We start from the raw sequence: 21,062 nt of genomic DNA on the forward strand, positions 1-21,062 counted from the left end.
CCAAATATTTGTTTCAAAAGATGATGATGAACAGATGAAAATCATTGGATGGTCATACATTCCAGCGATCATGATTCTGCCATCAATAGTCATTGTTTTTAATTGATATACTCGAGTGGTGTCCTTGTATCTATGGCTTGATCACTGATGACATTTCGCATCATCCGAAAAAAAAATACAAACACCACCATCATCATCCACATTCTCACATCATCATGTCCTCACTGGGCACGAATTCACTCCTGATGTATGCATCGCGTGCAGCGGCATCATCAGGCTCTCAACAAAATTCAGTCATGTTGGGAGCGGCTGGATCGGGAGGAGGAGCAGTCTTGGTTCCGGTCAGTGAAATATCATCATCAACGACGGCTAGTGCAGCAACCAATAATCAAGTGCTACACTATGGAGATGTTCTTTCATTGGTGTATGAGGATGAAAAATCTCACATTTCTGTTCGTGGATTGAATCCCATTCGATGTGGATGTGTCAATTTTCAAGAGAGTTATAAAGCACCTCTCAAAGAATCATTGTTTATGGTCATGAAAGGTGGTTCTTATTCAGCATTGAAACGATACAATGAATTTATGGAAATGAAAACAGTCACAACAACTGGCATACATGAAATTATTGCCTCCTCGAGGAGATCTTCAGCTAGGTTCGGGAGAAATGTGGCTGCCATGGTCAACACCAATGCAGAAAAGAGTTTGGAATCGAAAAGACTCAAAACCAAGATGCAACGTGAGGAGCAACAAAACAAAATTGAAGCTCAAAGGGTATGTGGTTGTATTTGTGAATTAATTTTAGTGGGTATAATGTGAACTTTTGTGGAATAATATCATGCATGTGAATTTTTATATTCCCATTACATCATCATCAAATAATGTGGCGTGTCACAATTGTGTGTGGCTAAATGTCACTTGTCATTTTTATTCAAAATAATTTTTAAATCATTTTCACTGAAATCATATCCATTCTCCACAACATTGATTTGCCCTATACTTACTAAATATTATATAATTACCAATACTTCTGCAAAATTAGGAACTTGGAAAAGTTGTCACTTATGGTGCTAGAATACAGCTCTTGCATTTGGAAACTCAGGAATATTTGACAGTACTTCGAACAAATGCAGAGCTTGAAAAAGCTTGCATTGGACTTTCATTGGCTAGCAGTGGAAGTAGAACCTTCTTTCAAATTTTACCACATTTCAAATTTAGAGCGGTAAGTTTTTGATTATTCTCGATTCACAATCACTCACACCGATGGTCACACGAAAAATGGCAAATACCTTTCGTTGAACCATTTACACGAAATTTTAATCGTTTTCGCCACCTCGTGCATTTAAACAATGTTTTTATTTTTAAATATTTTTCAAATCAAATTATTAACTTAGGAGAATGAACCTGTTCGTCTCTCTGATAAGATCATTCTATTTAATGAAAAGTCAAAGCATACACTCCACTGTTCACAACTCGTGTACAACAAGCCAGTAGTGAACAGAGATAATAGAAATGAAGTGAATGCAACTGCGTCCAATTCTTCCAATGTATGGAGAATTAATCTTTTTTCTCCATACTCTGCCCATCTCTCCAAAACATTGTTAAAGATTGGTGACGTTATTAGACTCTTCCACAAAGATGCAGAAGGATACATTTTTCAACATCATGAACACATCAAATTATTTACAGATAAGAGTGCTCTTTCTTCCATTTGCTCTCTTTTTGAAATTGAAAATTCAGACCGATTCCGTGGTGGTTTTGCTAGATATAGCGTACCATTCAGGCTCAAACACTTACCAACAGGATGTTATTTAACAGTTCAAAAAACTGATGTCATAGATCAAAAGAGCAGTGACACTCTAAACGCATCCGACAATGGTTCCGTTACGTCACGGGGTGTTGGTGGCTGGCTAAAAATTAAGAAAGGACTTAAACAAGTGTTGAGACCTTCATTGACAAAGGAGCCAACCGATGACACACTTTTTACATTCCATTCGCCGGAAGTTGGAGCTTCTGATGCTGTCGGATACGGTCAACCGATTGAAAGACGTAACTTGGTAAGAATTAGGCATGTGAAAACAGATACATGGCTTCATGCTTCCGAAAGATCAACAAAGGACATTATTACTTCACGAAGTGGAAGTATGTTTAGGAGTGATTCTAAATCTTCTTCTCGAAGAGCTTCCATGTCTCCAACACTGGCCATGTTGAAAGATTCTTCCTTTTTTGTGGATCTTTCATTCGAATACAGAAAAAAAGAAACAGATGTCTTTTCTGTCAGCATGTCTTCAGAGAAAGAATTGAAAGATTTTTATGTTGTGAATCAAGTTTTTAGAATAATTGGAAATTTTAGAAAGATGCTCAAAAAATCATCGACACAACAACCTCAAAGAAGTGACATTGAATCCGTTTTAGAAATGTTGCGGTTTGTGATTCGTTTTTGTACGGAAAGTGGAGAGCAAGATGTCATGAAAAGAGAAGGTATTCCATATCCTGACAGGCAGTCTGCATTCAGAGATATTGGTCTGATTGATATCATCATGAATATTATTCAAGAGTCGATGAATATTTTTGGAAAAGAGGACAAATGGGATCAATTGTATCAGTACAGTTTCCGTTCCATTAGACAAATTACTCTCTTGCATGTTTCCAACAGTTTATACGTATTTGAAAAGTATTTCCATGAATTGCAGAACCATATTTTAGGAGAATCTTCGAGTGTTGTTTTACATCCAGCTAAAGACTTTTCAACAACCATTGGTCACACGAACACACAACTTCTCATTGGAATGATCAAGGACAATATGGAACTGTTGAATAGTATTACTCAAAAACAAATTGAAGGGTTCTTTAAGTTACTTGTGGAAAGTGATCAAAGAAACCCACTCTATTTGGACTTGTTGAACATTTTGTGTAAATGTGAAGAGAGACCCATTCAAAAGAACCAAAATGATTTGGTGTCACTTTTGAAAAATGCTCTCGAAAAGAATCCAAATCTCTTCATTATTCCGAGCATTGAGAAGGATGACCCTGTTGTGAAAATACCATCTACAGGAGAAAGCAAATCATTGAAGAGTTTTAGCGAGACGGAACATTTTATTTTCATGCTCACTTCCATTCGTTTCTTTGCTTCGTTGTGCTCAGGAAAAAACAGTCTTGCAATTCCCTTTATTCAACAATTGTTTCCCTACGAGTTAGTTTTGAAATGTATCCAAGACACTAAAGCACCTCTCTCGATTCGGTCTGCCTTTGCAAATCTCATGGAATATTTGTATGTGGACGCCATTGGAATTGAGGAACAACCTGCCATCAAACTCACTAGAAAATGGCTTGCCACAGGAGCTCATATCAAATCAACGTCATTCGAGGAATACAGAGCTCGTCACAAGAAACTCAAAGACTTTATTCATGGACACTTTTTCGTAGCCGGTAATCGAAAACTTTCACCTCAATCCGATCAGTCTTTCAATTATCAACTGATCAAGATTTGTTACAAGCTATTCCTGTATCGTGCTTATAATCCATATGGAGACGATTTGGAACAGAAGAAACTCGAGAGTTATCAGGACCAAGAAGAAATTTCTGGCATTGTAAACTCATTACTCAAAATGTTGAACTCGAACAATGTTGGAGAAGAACACTTTATTGAATCTGAGAGTAATAGAACCATCATCAAAATCAAGAACAAAATCAGTGACATTATCCTCTATGTTTTAGATATGAGAATTGACGTGCGTATTTCATTGTATCTGGATGTGTACAGCGCCAAAGAAAAAGATGTCGATAATACTTCTAATTTGGACACTATTCTCTCCCGAGTCGAAGAAAAAAGCAAAAAGATTCCATTCTTCCAATTTGATTCGGAAGAGCATAACTTTATTCCAGCCATGCTTTCATTGTTACAGTATAAAAACAATGAAACTCCAATTAAGGCTCTCAAAATGTTATTGAGATCACACATGCAAGAGATTGAGTTGAAGAATAACCTGGAACGTCTAGTATTACTCACCTCTCCAAAACTTGTTCAATCCTATGAAACCATTTTCAATTATTATAACAAGCTCAATAACTTGGTAAACAATGCAACATTCTCAGGAAGCAAACACGACTCCAAAGAATACAAAGAATTTAAGAGTACAGTGAACGGAATTGTATCTGATGCCAAAAAGTATGGACCGTCTGCTCAGAGTATTTTGAGAAATTTGCAAATTCACGAACTCATGATTACCTGCCTCACAAAAACCTATCCTGAGAATATCAAATTCAATATTTTCCAAAAGGCAGTGTTGGTATTGACAGAATTTGTGAGGGGCAATCCAGAGAATCAAGTCGAGCTCTTCCCTCATATGCAATTCTTTATCAATATATTTTCTGACAAATTGGACACGAGTGAATTACTTTGCGAAATAGTTCGAGACAATCGTGATCTTTTGATGAATATTGATGAAAAACTGATTCACAAATATATTGACAAGGTTGGAGATCTTGGAAAATTGTCGTGGCATTTGAACTTTTTACGAGTACTTACTCGAATTGGTACATCGAATATTCAGAGAAATCAGGACATTATTGCCATTTATTTGAGTACTGAACGAAAAGATATCATTGTTTTATTCAACGATGATGCTGGAATTGAAGAACGTAAGCAACGTATTGAAAACAAGGAATACAAGATATCTGGCTCTCTCCTCAACTATCACATCAACATGCTCTATCTGTTGTGTGATTGTACTTTGGGAACTGTGAAAGAGGCTGAAGTGAAAATTCAATCCATTCTCTCCTTTGAAGATTGTCTCTCACTGTTAATATCTGAGAACTTGATTCCATTGGTGAGAGATCCACTCATGTCGCTCATGAACGAACTCTACATCAACACAGAGAAGAAATCAAATGATGTTCTTACCAATGCATCTATTTGGCGACTCTTTAAGCGTATTTCACAAGAAATCAAATATTATGTGAGTTGTAAAGGTAGAAACACGTGCAAGTTAGAAAGAGACATTACCTATCAACTTCCACCTCTAAAGAACGACCTCCCTCAAGACGATGACGATATTGAAACCGAATTTTACGTGAGCGAAAAGTACATTTATTCCATCGTAGTACCTCTATTGAAAAATTATTTTGCCAACTACTTTTCGAAAGAATCTGCATCCAAAGACTCTGCAGAAAATATTAGTGAAATTATCAGTGACATTATTACACAATTAATTGAACTCTACACGTTCACAGCAAATCCTAAATACAGAGAAGATATCAGTGATTGTATTTTGGAAATTCGTTCAAGAGCTGCATTACCCATTTCTATTGAGACGAAATTTAAAGAGCTCAAGAAAAATAGAGCCATTACAGTGCTATCACCCAACTCTGTTCTCAATCCAGCCCTGACCATCAATGCTGGAAATGAAGATGCTAAACGTTTCAAGGCATTCATTGAAACATTACATTTCCAAAGTAGTGAGGCCATTTTCTCAAAACTTGCCAAGTCGTTCGTGGAACAATATGGAGGTCACTTTAAATGTCTCATTGAGGTTCTGCAAAGAATCATGACCATTGGTATCTCCAAAGATTTGGTTGAAACCTTTGTGGGTGCAGTTGAAACCATCAAGTATGCCATCAAAGGTCAGAAACCCGAGTTCGTTGTTGATACTGGTATTCCAGAGCTCGTTTTACAATTACTCACTGCCGAGTATGACATTGTTTCACATGCCCTTAAACTCTCTCATGAAATGTTAAATTCCGTGGAGACTCGTAAAGTTGTGAACACCATTGTCAGTAGTGGAAGCTATGAATCATTCTTTGTGGCCATTAGAAACCGACTACGTCAATCGACCTACGAAGTCAAGGAACATTTCTCCCTCAGAAAACGAAGTACCACTTCTTCCATGTTTAGCAGCCGCAAAGACAACAGTCAGGCAAAAGATGTGTTACTTTTCTTGAAACTACTTTGCGAAGGTCACTTTTTACCCAATCAACAAATGTTATATAATCAACCTTTCAACTCGGTTCCTGTGAACTTGGTTTCCGAATGTGTCGACTATGTCATTAGCTTGTTCAAGTATTTGAGTAATGACAGTGTTGATAACTTTATTCAGGCATTTGACACTCTCAATGAAATGATCCAGGGACCGTGTATTGAAACTTCGATTGAATTGGCCTCCTCGACAAGATTCTTGGCTGTGATTAATGAAATTTTAGCGAGAAAGGTTCTTGATCCTGAAGATGGAGACATTATGGAAGTTCCTGATGACAATATCATTCAGATTGATGACGTCGATTATCATTTGGATGTATTGGATCATGAACTTGAATTATTAGAGAAAATTATCATTCTTCTTACCAGTATGCTTGAAGGTGGAAACAAAATCTCAAAGAATTATATTAAGAAAACCATTGATTTCAAAGCATTGTGCAAACTCATGGTAATATTTAGAAAAGGAAACGTGGCCTTTAAAACCAAATTGACCAGAATTTTAACCATTGAAAAGAAGCCAGAACTGCTCAAAGAAGCTCTCAGAAAAGCTCACAATATTGGTATTTCCATTTTCATTTTGCTCAAATATTTAGATTTTGATTTTTCAATCATCTCCTCAGAATATTTGGATTCGAATGAGAAGAGTGTGGATCAAGTCGATGAAACTGGTAAAGTTTGGCTCAAATACTACAACACAAAGGTTGGAACGATTGAAGTTGTTCGTGACAATGTGTTGGAAAAGGTGCATTTCAAGGTTTTGAAACGTTGTAGGCATTTACAAGAAACCACCAAAGACGAATTTGTTGAGGCGTGTGATAGAAGCTCACCTCAAACAAAAGTGAAATCCCTCTTCGATTGGACCTACCAAATCGCTCGTGTGGAAATGGCTCACTTGAAGAATCTCATGGACAATCCAAATAGTTTCAATGCACGTGGTTGGAAGCTCACTGAAAAGTACTGGTATCATATTCGACTTGGTGTCTTCTTACTGGCCGTTGTGATTAACATTTTAGTTCTTGCAACGTACACAAAACAATTTGATGTCATTTCTGGACCTGTCATTGTACCAGGAGTGCCATTGACTACTCAGAGCCCACTCTATCGAAACAATTATAATTATTTAGCTATTGGAATCATTGTTGAAACGTTAGGGCTCATTTTGCTAGGGTTGAATATTGGTCTTTCTGCCATCTATTTGTATTTCTTCCTCACTTTGAATATTAAGAAGAAATTTAAGCTGAAAAAGGATGAAAATTGGAACGATATTACCAAAACGAACCGTTTCATTTATAACTTTTTACTGTATGCTTTACAAGACCCATATATTTGGAGAATTATTTTATTCTTCTGGGTGATTGTGATTGGAATATTTGTGACGCCTCTTGCATATATTGTCTTGACGTTTGAAATTATAGCTCTTTCACCCGATGGATTGCTTGACATTATTCTTGCTATCGGTCAAAACTATGAAAAGTTACTATACACTGCCGTATTGACACTCTTCTCGGTATTGTTACACACCTTCTTGATGTTTAGCTTCAAATATGACCAATTCAAGTTCAACAATACCATTGTGTGTACAGAAACTTTGACATGTTTCATGTCCATTCTCAACTATGGATTGAGAGGTGGTGGTTTTTGGGAAGATATTACTGATGCTGTAAGTGTGTTGTTCTTCTTTTATTTTATTCTCAAATTTTAATTTACCAATTGCCATCAACAGTATCCTCTTGATGTACCTCGTATCTTTATTGACTTGTACTTTTCACTACTGATTATCATTTTGTTAGTGAACGTTGTCTTTGGTATTGTGCTTGACAGTTTTAGCGAAAGAAGAGAAGAAAAAGCAGAATTGGAACAAGAAAAGACTGGATGTTGCTTTATTTGTTCACACAAAAAGTCACGATTTGACGTTCGAGCCAATGAAGGCATTAGTTTCGAAGGTCACATCAAACACGAACACAACATGTGGAATTATGTCTTTTATTTAATTTATTTAGAAAATAAGGATCCCAGCGAATATACTGGTATTGAACAATACGTGGCAGAGTTGGCCAACAAACAATACATTACCTTCTTTCCAACGCTTCGTTCCATGACTTTGGAAAGAGCAGAATCAGATGAAACGGTGGAACAAAAAGAAAATGCCACTCTCAAAGATCAAGCATTCAAGATTGAAAGTTTACAACATGCCTTACAACATCACAAACGATTTAGTTCGTACATGAGTAAGGATGATGAAATTGTGAATTCCTTAATGGACTCGAAAAACAGTCGAAGTGCGTCCAACGGTGTCCCTGGTTCTCATCATCGAGCACATATGGATGACTATTCGAATTTGGATTATTTGTGAGTCTGTTCCAGTATATATTGTATTAAATTCATATGAATATTATTGTCTAAATTATTTTACATCATATTTTACAAAATTAAAAAGTCACACGCGTTAAAAATAATGAACAACAACAACAACTTACTCGGAGAGCACACCATACTCCATCAATGATAACAATGATTTTTTGGTGTTTTAAAGTGCTCCGATCACATACTCATCTCTCACACGAGAGACGGAATTATCATCTTGACAGAATGATAATCACATAGTTATTATTATATAGATCTATGGCCCGAATGATGTATCATTTTAGTTGTCTCTTCAACTTACCAATGTAATAAATGATGGTAATTCTTGATCAAAATATTTCTTGCTCCATTACCGTCACGAGGGATGTGGAAGTGACAATGATTGCAATGAAACCATTTGCTTCCATAAAGGTCTTCCTTGATCACTGAACATTTTCCACACGTTTTCGATGTATATTGTTCTGTGACAACATGTACCTTGCATCCACGCATTTCTGCCTTTTGCAAGAGTTTCATTCGAAAATCATAGTGTCTAAATCGCAACATTTGGCGAACAGTTTTTCTAGTAATTTTTCTTCCAACCCGTTCGGAAGTGTTGGTGGTGGTTTCACTTGTGGTGGTGTCCCTTGATTCCCATCCTTCGAATGGTGAAGACGATGCAACAAGAGGTTCTGTTCGCACATCCATATTCTCCGTTTGGCCATTAGTATAACCTTCTTGTCCTTGACACGTGGTATCTTCTTTTCCTTGACGCTTCCTTTGTTTTTGTTTTCTAGCAATCATGGCCTTGACATTAAATTCAGGTATTATAATTTCAGAATAGTGGAAAGTTAAATAGTCAATAATTTTGTTATGCATATCATTCACCTTATTTCTAATTTTGCTTTCCAGCCTTCTAATCTTCTTTTTTAAGGCTTTTCTTAAACCCTTATAAAATTTTCGTTCCTGCCGAGAATTGTATTTTAGAAATTTGTTCTTGGCAATTTCCGACCTAAGCTGATCTTGCTTTAGAGAAAGGGAAAAGAGTATGGTGTTTTCTCCTTGAGCGGCAAATTCCAACGCGTCTCCATTACTATCATAACCATACATGAAGCATCGAACACCTGGATCCAATGCAATGTATTCCTTTCTGAGTTCATCTTGAGAAGGTTGTGGGCAGTTCTTGAGAAATATCGTGTCATATTCAATTCCACTGTTCGAATTGGACTCGTAAAAGCTTTTATCAAACCGTTGGTATTCTTGTCGAGTTAAAGCTTTGTGATAACGGACTGGAAGGCAAACAAAATATCTACCTCTTTCTCGTACAAAGGTTGTCTCGTGTGAAAATTTTTTGTTGTCTTGTTGTTTGGGTAGGCGATGGGCAGACGGATCATGGAAAAATTAGAATTCAGAAAAGTTCCAATCACATGAATCAATCACATTCATGTAAGGGATTCAAATCACATGTAAGTAAAATCGAAATACATATATATACATACCAATCTCTTCCTTTAACCACTTTCGTGCTCTTGCAGGATAATAAAATTTCAAAAGATGATCCGTAGATTTCTTGGAAGGACATGCACTTTCATTCCCTTTAAAAAAGGTAGGTTTTAACAACACTCCTTCCTGTGATAATGAAATGTTTGTCACCTTGAACGACTGATATGGATGTTGATTGCTTCGTCCTTTCATTTCGAATTCACGAGGTTGTCGAGTAAAATGTTTGGGATTAAATCTTTCGTTCATTTCCTCATCAGTAATCATCTCCTTCTTTCCTTTTTGAACATCTTTAAAAAATTGGTTTTTGGCCTTTCGAGCAGCCTCTTTGGATTCCTTTTCTGCTGCTTGTTTGTTTTTATATCTAGTAATTTTCTCAGCCTTGACAAAGTCTTTCACAGCGTTCAATTTAATATCTGCTGGACAATGTTTCAACTCTTGATCCCATAGCCACCTAGTTTGTTTGAATCTCAGGTTGGTTTGGGGATTCTTCAAAATTTTAAAGTAATCGTCTTCTGTGGTGGTAAGGAGTGTTTTTCCCTTGTTTTGCTCTAACATGAAATAGAGGAGACATGCTTCGTTATAAGCATGGTTAGAATTGAAGAAAAATCTTTCAAAGACCTTCTTTTGTTCTGAGGTGAGTTTCAATCTCACTTTCTTTGTTCTCACAAAATAATTGTCTTCGTTTGAGATTGAGAAGGAGGTGTAAATTTGTTTTAGCAATTTCTCGATAGTGTCATCAGCTTTTTCCTTTGATTCCGCAGTAGTGGAGGAATTGACTCCATTCTCAGCAGTCATAGATGAACTCACTTCATTCTCAGCAGTAGTGGATGAATTGACTCCATTCTCAGCAGTCATAGATGAATTCACTTCATTCTCTGCAGTAGTGGATGAATTCACTTCGTTCACAGCAGTCACAGATGAACTCACTTCATTCTCAGCAGTCGTGGATGAACTCACTTCGTTCTCTTGAAGCATTGTTAAAGACTCCTCCAACGCAGATACTTCCTTGAATTCCTGAACAAGCTTCTTCTTTTCTGACCCAAACTTGCGTCCGTTGAACGAGCAGACTGTCCTTTTAACCTTGGAATTTCCACACTTACATGGCGTCTTTTTCCAAGTTTCTGATTTACTCCACACTTTTTCTACCAATTCCTTCTTGCTCGGAGGTGGTTTTGTGGATGGACATCGTTGGCGAACGGAGAGGGTAAACCAACTTTGGGTCGGTATTTTCGTACCATTCTTGGCAAAACATGACACGGGACAAGTCTTGTTCAAACGATCAACCGTATCATCATGCCAAAACGGTTTTCTTAACTCCCTTGAATCAGTCGAAGCAGTGGTTTTAGGAACCATCCTTCTCTTATTCAATCTCTTCTTCGTTGGTTGCTGTTTGTGATAGAGTTGCCTTTTTCTTAACCGTCGAACCTTATTTTTCAGCGACTGAAATGTTCGGTGTGTAAAGTAATCTCGGTAAATTTGTTCCAAATTCATTCCCTTCCGCAAGGATGTCACAATTAAATCCTCTTCCGACTGTGAATAAGGTTCTCCTGGAGTCGTTGATACATTGGACTTGTTCGATGATGGTTGTGCTTGTCTTAACGGTAAGGGTTTGGATGGACTTAATTGACCAAGTTTCATAATCATTTTCTGGTAATGGTCAGAATTGGTCCATGTTTCTGGAAAAGTTATCGATACAGTAGAGGTAAAGGTGTTACTATTAGTGAATTCTGAAAAGGTTAAATCATCGACACTCCATTGAATGATAAAATTTGTTGCATATGAAGCATCATACGCTCCTTCCAATCTGGCACGATTAATCTTTCTTTTCAATTTCTTATACTTTTTCTTCAACCAGTTGATGGATCTATCAAAAAAGAATGTACCAATCTTGCTCCATTCCATATTGAATTGTTTTAAAAATAACAACATATAATGTTCTTGGGTTGCGTATGCTTTTCCTTGATCGAGAGAGAGAGGTTCAATACTAATTCCACGCTCCAAATAAGCAGTCCTTAATAAGTCTCCAAATTTATCAACAGTAGATACGTCTTTCAATACTTCCAATCTCTGCCAATGAGAAGCAACCTTCTTCTTTTTCTTTGCTCTTTCTTCCTCACACTTATAATGATCACTCAAAGTGTGATCACATGGCGAAAATTTAATTTGCGCCATTGGTATGTATGGAGGGATAAAAAAACCACCAAAACCACCAACGCCTTTCAATTTACGCCATTTATCAATACGTTCCATCATGGAACGTTTTTGATAAGGATGCTTGTATATCATTTGTGGTTGCTCTTTTATCGCCAAGACCCTCTTTGAATTTTGAAAGGTTTTTTCAATTTCTCTGGTAGGATTGGGTGATTTGAGGGGGTTGATAGACTTGTCAACATGTTCCAACTTGGGTGATTCTTGGTCCTTTGTTGATGTTTGCTCTGAAATTCTTGGAGGAAATGGTGGAATGATTGGATATAATTGAGGAGAGAAGGGATTTAAAGGAATCCATGGTGGAGGAAATCCAGGTTGAAAAGAGAGATTTGGGGAGAAAATGGCGGGATTTGGAGGGAAAATTGGTTGAGAGGATGGATTTTGTTGAGTGAAAAGATTGGGATTTGGTGGGAATATAGGTTGAAGGAATGGATGATGGGAGGAGGTGAAACGAGGGTTGTTTGAATTATTCTCCTCACGACTCTGGTTGTTCATGATGAATTATTTTTTTTAAAATATCCTTAATAATAATAAATATTTTCTATCGTTTGGGTTGGTTGGTGATGATAATGAACAACAGCAAGCCTTCCGAACGAGGGCCCTTTCAAACCTTCAGCCACAGCAAACAGCCATTCAGCCAGGATAGTCCTCGCTGCCGAAATTATTTTCAGATACCATCAACAGAATCCTTTGGCATTGAAACAGGATTTTTGCGGCTGAGGTAGGATTTTGATTAGGTGATCAGTTTATTTTGCTTACTAAAAAACCGTTCTCCACAATGACGGTTCTTAAAATATTGTGTAAAATCTTTAGAAACGTCCATCCAGGCAAAGGTTTTTGTTCTTCTTATTCCTTTTTGTCCACTGTTTGATTTGCTTAATTTGGCCAAATTGATGTAGACATGATTGTTTTCATCTAATTGGAGAACATAATCACCAATGCTTAAATATTCGGAATTGAGAGTCTGATTTGCTTCTGGTTTTTCAATTTGTTGTTTGTGATAGGTAATTCCTCCAATGGTGATATGTGCGTTGGATTGTTTGTTTTTGAAATTTTGCAGCATGTTGTGTGGTTGATGTGTTCTGTCCCATTGCTGCTCCAATTTATCGAATTCCATAATGTCATTATTCGAATATTGTTTCAATTTGAATTCTTTTGTAAGTAAAACTTCAATACCAGGTATATTCAAATTAAACAATAGAGTATGAATGGTTGGAGCTTCATATTCAGTATCTGAAAGCATGGCATAAGTGCGACATGCTCTTTCAAATTCACCAATAACAATATAATTAATATGTTCTGGTGATGGGAAGCAACAATAATACTCATATAGTAATCTTGTGGATTGATCTTTCTCTTTGTTGAATTGTAAGCCAACAATTAAGGCACTTAACAAATTATTGAGAGCATTCAAGAAATTTTCAGCGTTCAGATTGGTGTTGGAGCCACAATATTGTCGAGCCACTCCATAAAAATTCTCGATCATATATTCTTTGCAGTTGAAAAGGCAAAAACACTCTGTTGTTGGGTGATGATTGAACTCTATACATTGTCAAACACAAACCGATCATTAATAACAACAATAATGGATAATGACAATTTATCTACCTTGAAGTCGAACTATAAATTGACTCATCATCATCTTCGATGTCAGTATTGTTATGATTTGTTTCTTTTTCTTTGAGGAAGATGCGAGCGATTCCACAAAGCTCTCTTGTTATGAACATTTGTTTGACATCATCTTCAGTCATAATCTTGTTTTTACGTGAAATCTTTGGTTTGGATTATCATTTTCGGGTTGCATTCGGAAAGAAATCACTGCTTTGATGATGGATTTTGGAAGTGCAAATGACATGATCTCTTCATCATCAAATAAAAGTTAGAACAAACAATGCTTCTGATAGCATTTTCTTCAAAAATACGAATTACTGAATTGATGTCTGATGGTGTGAATTTTATATCGGTAAGATAGTCATAGAGAAGATGAAGATCAGAATTCGTTTCGTGGGTGTAAGTTGATGTGGATTGGTTGTCTAGCTCCACATTTGAATTCATTTCGTTCAAGGATAACATGCCAAGGCTTGTCCGGAATTGTTGTTGTTGCTTTGCATTTTTATTTTTAACAATTTTTCTCGTTTTAAAGCCAAAAACATCCGGATTCTGGATTTCCACAAAGTTTGGGAAGTCAGCAGGAGCTGGCAGCCGTCCTTTTCGGCTGTTTGCTGCGGCTGCAGGTTTGAAAGGGCCCTCTTCCGAACCAATGATGCCCTTTTGAGAGATTCAATACGAACCAATGATGCCATTTCCTAGGACTCATCAGACTCTTCATCAGAAGAAGTATCACTGTATTCATCACCCACCCGCTCGTAATCGTGATCCGTTCCATACTTCTGCCCCTCACGGCTTGTTATTGAGTAGTCCCTTATTTTCAAGTTTCATCGGTTGTTGTTGTTGTTGCTGCCATTTATTAGTCCCTTATTATCATGCTTCATCCAAATATTGTTGTTCTAGCGAGTTGCAAATGTTCTGCATGTTCTATTTGTATTTTCCCAAAAATCGTTATGCAATTCCGGGCGGACCTGCCTAAAGCTTTACAAGGCATACACCCTCTCGGTTGGAATTGAGGCAAGAGTTGTTGTGCAATAAAGTACATAAACAAAAGCACTCAAATGATGCATCAAGAAACGTTGACGTCTTCCACATTACCACTGTCGGTACTGTCACTGCAACAAGTAGTTGATGGCTTTTAGTGCAAGGTCATAGTGTGGTTCAACGCAACTCCCCTTTTGTGTTAGACCCTCGCCAACTCGCCAACAAACTCGCTGGAGTGTTTTGGCTCGGTTATACCACTGTGTGTCACTCTTAATTTCGTAAAGACATTATATGGATTACAATTTTTCCGAGAGAAAAAAATATTTCATCATCATCAACCGACACGCACACTGAACCATATCAAAGAAAATGGTGAGAGCCTATTATTTGGAACAAGCTGATAAATCAGTATCTTTGGAAGAATTGGAATCAACCATCGGAGTCATGTATACCTACATTGATCATCACGATTATGAAGGCCGTATTCAAGAAATTTGTAAGGAACGTGGATACGGACATCGTTCCATGGTCTATTTGTTTAAAGAAAAGATGCCAAATATTGATGAAATGTTACCAAAATTCTTTGAAGAACATGTTCATGAATTTGAAGAAATTAGATATATTGTTGATGGAAGTGGAATTTTCGATGTCCGAGATAAACAAGATGAATGGATCAGAATTCATGTGGAGGCTGGTGATTTGTTGGTTCTTCCTGCAGGAATTTATCATAGATTTACGTTGGATGAGAAGAAGTATGCAATTGCCATGCGTTTGTTTTTGGAGACTATGGCTGAGCCTGTATGGACTCCATTCAATCGTAATTTGGGAACTATTGAAGAGATGCCATGTAGAAAGACCTATGTGGACAAGTTCAATTTGTCTGTGAAGGCAATTTAAATGTGAGAGTGTGTAGTTTAGTTGAAATGGATTTACAATAAAGTGTCCTGAACAGTGAGCTCACACATTTAAAATTTTCAAATCTTTGCAAACATGGGTATCTAAAGTGTCACCTGTTCAGCTGTAATTTCATATTGACTCTTAATCACCACAGTAAAATTACCACTCATCTTGTAAGGTGTTCCCATAATCAACAAGTAGGAAACGGGTTTATCACGACGAGTGGCCAATTCACAATCAAACGATGAACGGATCGTGAAAAATTCATTTCCGTTCGGTGGGAACAATGCACATTCTTCTTTGGTGAGAGGTTGTGGCACCGATTGTTTCATCCATTTCTTGAATTTGGCCAATGAAATCACATACGGGAAGAAGGGAATTTTTGCATTTTCAGACTCGACATAGAAATTCACTGGATTTTTCAAGAATTCTCCACTCGAGTTATCTTCTGTATCACTGGGTGAAGAGGAAGGTAAACATTGTAATAAAAACTTTGGATTCGTACTAAATGTTGATGTTTGCCAGTGCGCTCCACACGAATCATTTCCATTCCATTCACTCTTAATGACTTTTTTAAAGAAATTTGCTGAGGAGCCATTAGTATTGGAAGTGCCAGCACCACCACTACTCTCCAACGATTCAAAAGTCACATATTTGTAATCCGAACACACTTGAACTGCAAACGATCCCTCTGTTTGAGGATACCATCGACACGCCACAATCGTATAATCATGCAAACCCTCTGCCTTTTCCAATTCATATTTTTTCACATTGGGGCGAGGTAAATAAATTTCAATGGCATCGCGTGACAGTTTTTTCAATGAAGTTTCTCCAATAAAATCCAATTTTTGAGAAGGAAAATCCATCATTCCAAATTTTCCAGTTTTCACTGCTTTTCGATTTCTATAAATATAGAGTCCAATAGGATTAGGTTTTGATGCAGCGGCTGCGTGACGTTTTCGCATTGGAGTCGTTCCAGAAGTTTCCTGAGAAGAATTTAAAGGCAATTCTTCTTCCAATAATCGAATACTGAGAATGACTCGAACCATGGATTCTTTGGATGATAACAAGGACGAGGAGGACGCGGTCGATGGTTCTTTGGACAATTTTCGATCAGTGACAGGTGTTTGTGGGGAGTGTTCTTCTCCACAATAATTATTTCCACTTCCTCCCTCGTCATTGGGTAATTCCAAAGAAAGTCGAAATTGAGGATTTTGGAAAAATGTATCCTTAAAATAAGCTTGTCCTCCAGCATTTTGATATAATTTGTGATTCCACTCACATGCTCCTCCCTTCTTGTCGTAGAAAATATATTCATGTCGATTGGAACAACAAGTTTTCAGTGTGGAATTTGTAGCGGCATCTGTGGAATCCATCGAATTCGAAATTGGTAATGCTGAAATTTCCTTCATAAATCCATCGGTTCCTGTCACTTCTTTCGTAATGGGTACTCGACATACATAAATATAATTAAATTGTTGAACATAATCTTCAATTCCCATCCAAAAAGCACCATCGTCTCTTTTCACTAAATTCAAACGTCGTTTCAATGTATCGGTCCATCCTTCCCATTCGTCACTAAATTTTCCAAGCCATTCAGTTTTACCCCAAGTATTTCTTAATTTAATTAAGCGATAGGGAATTCCTTCAGGAGAATCTTCTTTTGAAATGAAACGAACATCGAGAATGGAATAGGCATGTTTTGGAACAATGCCATGCTCGTTGGGAATGAGAGTATTTTCAAAATCAAAATCAGAATCACTGGCGGTGGAAGTGGCCATGAGGTGACGACATTTTTTCCATTCGAGCATGGAATTGAAGAGTTCAGTGGTGTCTTTTTTGCCTTCCGAGTAGGGAGTGAGATCGATGGCGTCACTCCAACCTCCTGTCAAGTGTTCGAACGCTTCACGAATGGAATGAGCACCTTCGATCGCTTCGTAGGAACCATGAAGTTTGGCATAGGCCTATATTTGAGATGGAAGAAGTGACACATGGATTTCAGTGAGAGTTTACCATTGTGTGTGTGAAATTATTGAGATATTAAAGATAAGCATTAATTCAATGAGAGCATTAGGTGTGAAATTATTGAGATTACAACTCACCTTTTCTAATAATATCACCCACAATTCTTCAATATCGATTGATCTTGCAAACAAGGGTGCAAAATTACTTCGTGTCTTACTTTCAATCTTGTTTGAAACAATCATGGGTACATAATCATCGATCATGATTTCTCTCCACATGCCATTATAAAACAATCGAATTTGATAAATTCCATATTCATTGTAAGCAGATGGAATAAAGAGTGCTTTGATGAGTTTGGGATGCAATGCTGCAACTGCAATGGCTCCTAAAAAGTAACAATCTCCAACTCGTCCTTGACGAATATCTGCTGGCTCAATACCTGCCAAGAATAATTCTGGCTTTAAGCTTCCTTTACAAAAATCTTTGGGTCTCATCCAGTCTGATGATTATATAAATAATAATACCAAAAATGTGAAAATATTTGAATTTCCAAATTGGGTAATTAATGTTAAAAAAATTCACAAGTTCAGAACAATCACAAAGTATTTTCATACATACGAACTGCAGAAGGTTCAATTCCTCGATTTCTTAAAAAATCTTCGTTCGAACAAATCGAAGTAATCGTTCCAGGAAAATCCTTATCGACATATAAAGATTTTGTTTCAATGCATTTCTTCATGAGAAATCCAAAAGTATTTTGTGGAATGTACATTAAACTGCATTCGACACTTCCTTGAGTATCGAGTCCTATGGATAGTTCAGTTTGAATATATGGAGTTAGTAATGACAATTTGAAAGCACATCCTCCCAATAAGCTGTGAAATAAATGTCAAACGTCAATTTTGTAACAAACATGTGAATAGAGATTTAACATGATTCAAAACGAACATCTACTCCAATATACCTACTCATTCTTTGAAAGCCGATCATAATCATAAACTTCAAATTCAACAAAAGTATCAGCAAGCTCAATGACATCAAAAAAGAAAAATGAATTCCAACGTGGATCTATCCATGATTCAGTAATCATCAAATTCAATTCGAAATGATGCTTAAATCTACTTACCAAGTGTCTTTTTGATGACTTCTGTTTTTTGAAATTGTTCAACCGATTCACTCAATCTCGAATTTTTCACACGAATCGAACAAAATGGATCTGTTCAAATTTGATACCAACCATTCATTGTCATTCAATATATCAATATATATGAATTTTCACAATCATTTTACCATATATATATGAATTTTCATAATCGTTTCACTCACCTGACAATCCATTCACATCCGCACTTTTCAAATTTGTTGCTCCAATTAATTGCATCAATAAATATCCTTCATTTTCAATCTTCCTAACACTTTTCTTTTTTGCCTCACTATTCACAGCAGAATTGGAATCATTCAAATTTGCCAAATTACTCAATGTGGTTGCAACGGAATGATCATGAGAAGGATCCGAAGCAGAATCGAATGAAGAAGAAGAATCTCCTGCCTTCTTGTTGTTATTGGACTTCTTTTTGAAGGAGTCTTTGAGTTTGGAGAGCATATAGAGCGAGTGAGAAGGGATGATGTTGTTGTGTGCGGAAGGAAAAGTTTTGAATTTTTTTGTTGATGATTGGTGACACTTGTCATTTTTGAGACGACACGATCATGATTCTCAATTATGAGAGAGATGGTTATTGTGTGAGAATTAAGTGATTATTTATTCACATCACCACTTGGAACAATGGTAGTATTGTTACTTGTGATACGGTTGGTTGTGTTGCCACCGTTGACATTTAATGTCGAAACAGTGTTGGCAGAAATCAATGAATCATCGGATGTGGGAGATTGACGTTGAGGCGATGAAGCACGTTCTTGTTGTAATAAGAGTGACGTCTTGTTCATGCTATCCTTATATTTAGAAGAATTAGGTTTCAAATTGAGAGCCATGGTGTGATTCTCCAAAGCTTTCTCATAATTTCCTAGTTTTCTATAGCAAACAGCTCGAGCATGGAATAAGGCAGCATCTGTTTTCTTGAGCTCAATGGCTCGATCGAGATCAGCAAGAGCCGATGTGTAATTTTTGAGCTTTCTATAATCATTGGCTCTCAAAAAATAAGTTTCAGCTCTATGATTGACACTTGCATTCTTGTCTTGCTCCTCGTAGAGAATGCATTGCGAGTAATCTTTTTCAGATTTTTCATACTGTTGGATTAAAAAGTAGCATGAGGCACGTTGTTTGTACTTTTTTGCAAGAGAGCTCGCATTTTGTTCTGATCCTTCTTCCCATGCGATTGAACGAGAGTAGTCATTAATGGCCAATTGATAATCTCCATTGTGTTGATGTGAAATGGCCCTATTGAAGAAGTACAGTCCTCGATTTTTAGCGTCGAATGGAGCAGTTTGTATGGCCTTGTCATAAACTATCACAGCTTCTTTGTGTTGTTTCAATCTTGAAAAGCAGACACCCATATTATTGTAGCATGAAGCTTCTGAGGTTGGAGAATTAGCATAAATTATAGACTGTTCAAATTGTTTCAATGCTGATCGGTAAAGTCCTTTCTCCAATAGCACAAGACCATACTGTTGGAATGGTGTGAAAATAATAAATGATTGTGTTGTTCGATCGTGTTCATTGAGAAGTGAAAATTCATGTTTCAAGTCAGCAATGCAATATGGTTATGATCATGTTCATTGTGTAACAACAACAACAACAATAAACGTTCATGTCAACCACAAATGCACACCAAAATGCACCACTTACCAATTCTCTCGCCACAAAAGATGATGGATATTTCCACAAAATATTTTCCAAAACTCGAATACAATCGTTATATTCACGTTCTTGTTTCAAGCTTTTTGCAATTTGTATCCACTTTTTCAATTCTTCCGAATTAAGATCGACATTGCTCTTGATTTCACCCTCTTCTTCATTACTAGTTGTTGATTTTTTCGGAAGAATGCCACTGATCCATGCTGGAATTCCTTCTGGCAATACAGATGGATCTTTCCTGAATAATTTGTTTAAATCTTCAAAATTCATTCTCTGATTAAACTTTTCGTACAATTTCCAATATTCAAAAGAAACAACACCCAACACGATCAATAAGAATAAAATTATCATGTTTGATCGTCTACGTTTTCGTCTCTCCGAATGGATATCTTGAATCAAATGTTGTACTACGATGGGAGAAAGTTGAGAGCCTGCATCGGAAGTTGTTTTTAAATGATTGGCGGTTGATGATGAAGAATCGGGATAATACCTGTGCTGATAATTTGTTGAACCATGCTGTGGGTGATAATAAGAATGTGATTGTGGTGCTTGTTGTTGATGATGATCTTGATGGGTTTGATGGGATGAAAAATTTAAATGGAAGAGCCTTTGATGATCCGATGTATCCATTTGCCTAGCATTGTTACTATCATCATTGATAGAATGAATCTTCCTCATGAGCAAAGAGGACAATGATGATGGATGTTTGCGAGAGATTATCAATGTAGACATCAACCTGTGACTTTTGTTTGTTGACATTTTTTTTAAT

The 21,062-nt window shown here is 36.8% G+C and overlaps 6 protein-coding genes across 6 annotated transcripts; 2 read left to right on the forward strand and 4 right to left on the reverse strand.

The window, feature by feature from the left end:
- Nucleotides 1-215: 215 nt before the first annotated feature.
- C9374_011527 (uncharacterized protein) lies at nt 216-8,326 on the forward strand (the record flags this gene model as incomplete). Its single annotated transcript, XM_044687192.1, has 4 exons — nt 216-773; nt 1,042-1,221; nt 1,394-7,633; nt 7,697-8,326. 4 exons carry the CDS (start codon nt 216-218, stop codon nt 8,324-8,326), a joined length of 7,608 nt encoding a protein of 2,535 aa, XP_044554696.1.
- Nucleotides 8,327-8,634: 308 nt separating this feature from the next.
- On the reverse strand, nt 8,635-12,522 carry C9374_011528 (uncharacterized protein; the record flags this gene model as incomplete). The annotated part of the gene is made up of 2 exons (XM_044687193.1): nt 8,635-9,674; nt 9,816-12,522. 2 exons carry the CDS (start codon nt 12,520-12,522, stop codon nt 8,635-8,637), a joined length of 3,747 nt encoding a protein of 1,248 aa, XP_044554697.1.
- Nucleotides 12,523-12,760: 238 nt separating this feature from the next.
- C9374_011529 (uncharacterized protein) lies at nt 12,761-13,513 on the reverse strand (the record flags this gene model as incomplete). The annotated part of the gene is made up of 1 exon (XM_044687195.1): nt 12,761-13,513. The coding sequence occupies one exon, from the start codon at nt 13,511-13,513 to the stop codon at nt 12,761-12,763; it is 753 nt and encodes a 250-aa protein (XP_044554698.1).
- Nucleotides 13,514-14,988: 1,475 nt separating this feature from the next.
- On the forward strand, nt 14,989-15,516 carry C9374_011530 (uncharacterized protein; the record flags this gene model as incomplete). Its single annotated transcript, XM_044687196.1, has 1 exon — nt 14,989-15,516. One exon carries the CDS (start codon nt 14,989-14,991, stop codon nt 15,514-15,516), a length of 528 nt encoding a protein of 175 aa, XP_044554699.1.
- Nucleotides 15,517-15,617: 101 nt separating this feature from the next.
- C9374_011531 (uncharacterized protein) lies at nt 15,618-19,084 on the reverse strand (the record flags this gene model as incomplete). Its single annotated transcript, XM_044687197.1, has 6 exons — nt 15,618-17,480; nt 17,619-17,980; nt 18,100-18,356; nt 18,450-18,549; nt 18,608-18,697; nt 18,808-19,084. 6 exons carry the CDS (start codon nt 19,082-19,084, stop codon nt 15,618-15,620), a joined length of 2,949 nt encoding a protein of 982 aa, XP_044554700.1.
- Nucleotides 19,085-19,236: 152 nt separating this feature from the next.
- Nucleotides 19,237-21,052, reverse strand: C9374_011532 (uncharacterized protein; the record flags this gene model as incomplete). Its single annotated transcript, XM_044687198.1, has 2 exons — nt 19,237-20,103; nt 20,285-21,052. 2 exons carry the CDS (start codon nt 21,050-21,052, stop codon nt 19,237-19,239), a joined length of 1,635 nt encoding a protein of 544 aa, XP_044554701.1.
- Between the last annotated feature and the right edge of the window lie 10 nt (nt 21,053-21,062).

This window comes from Naegleria lovaniensis, assembly GCF_003324165.1.
Source record: "Naegleria lovaniensis strain ATCC 30569 chromosome Unknown tig004, whole genome shotgun sequence".
NCBI lineage: Eukaryota > Heterolobosea > Eutetramitea > Acrasida > Naegleriidae > Naegleria > Naegleria lovaniensis.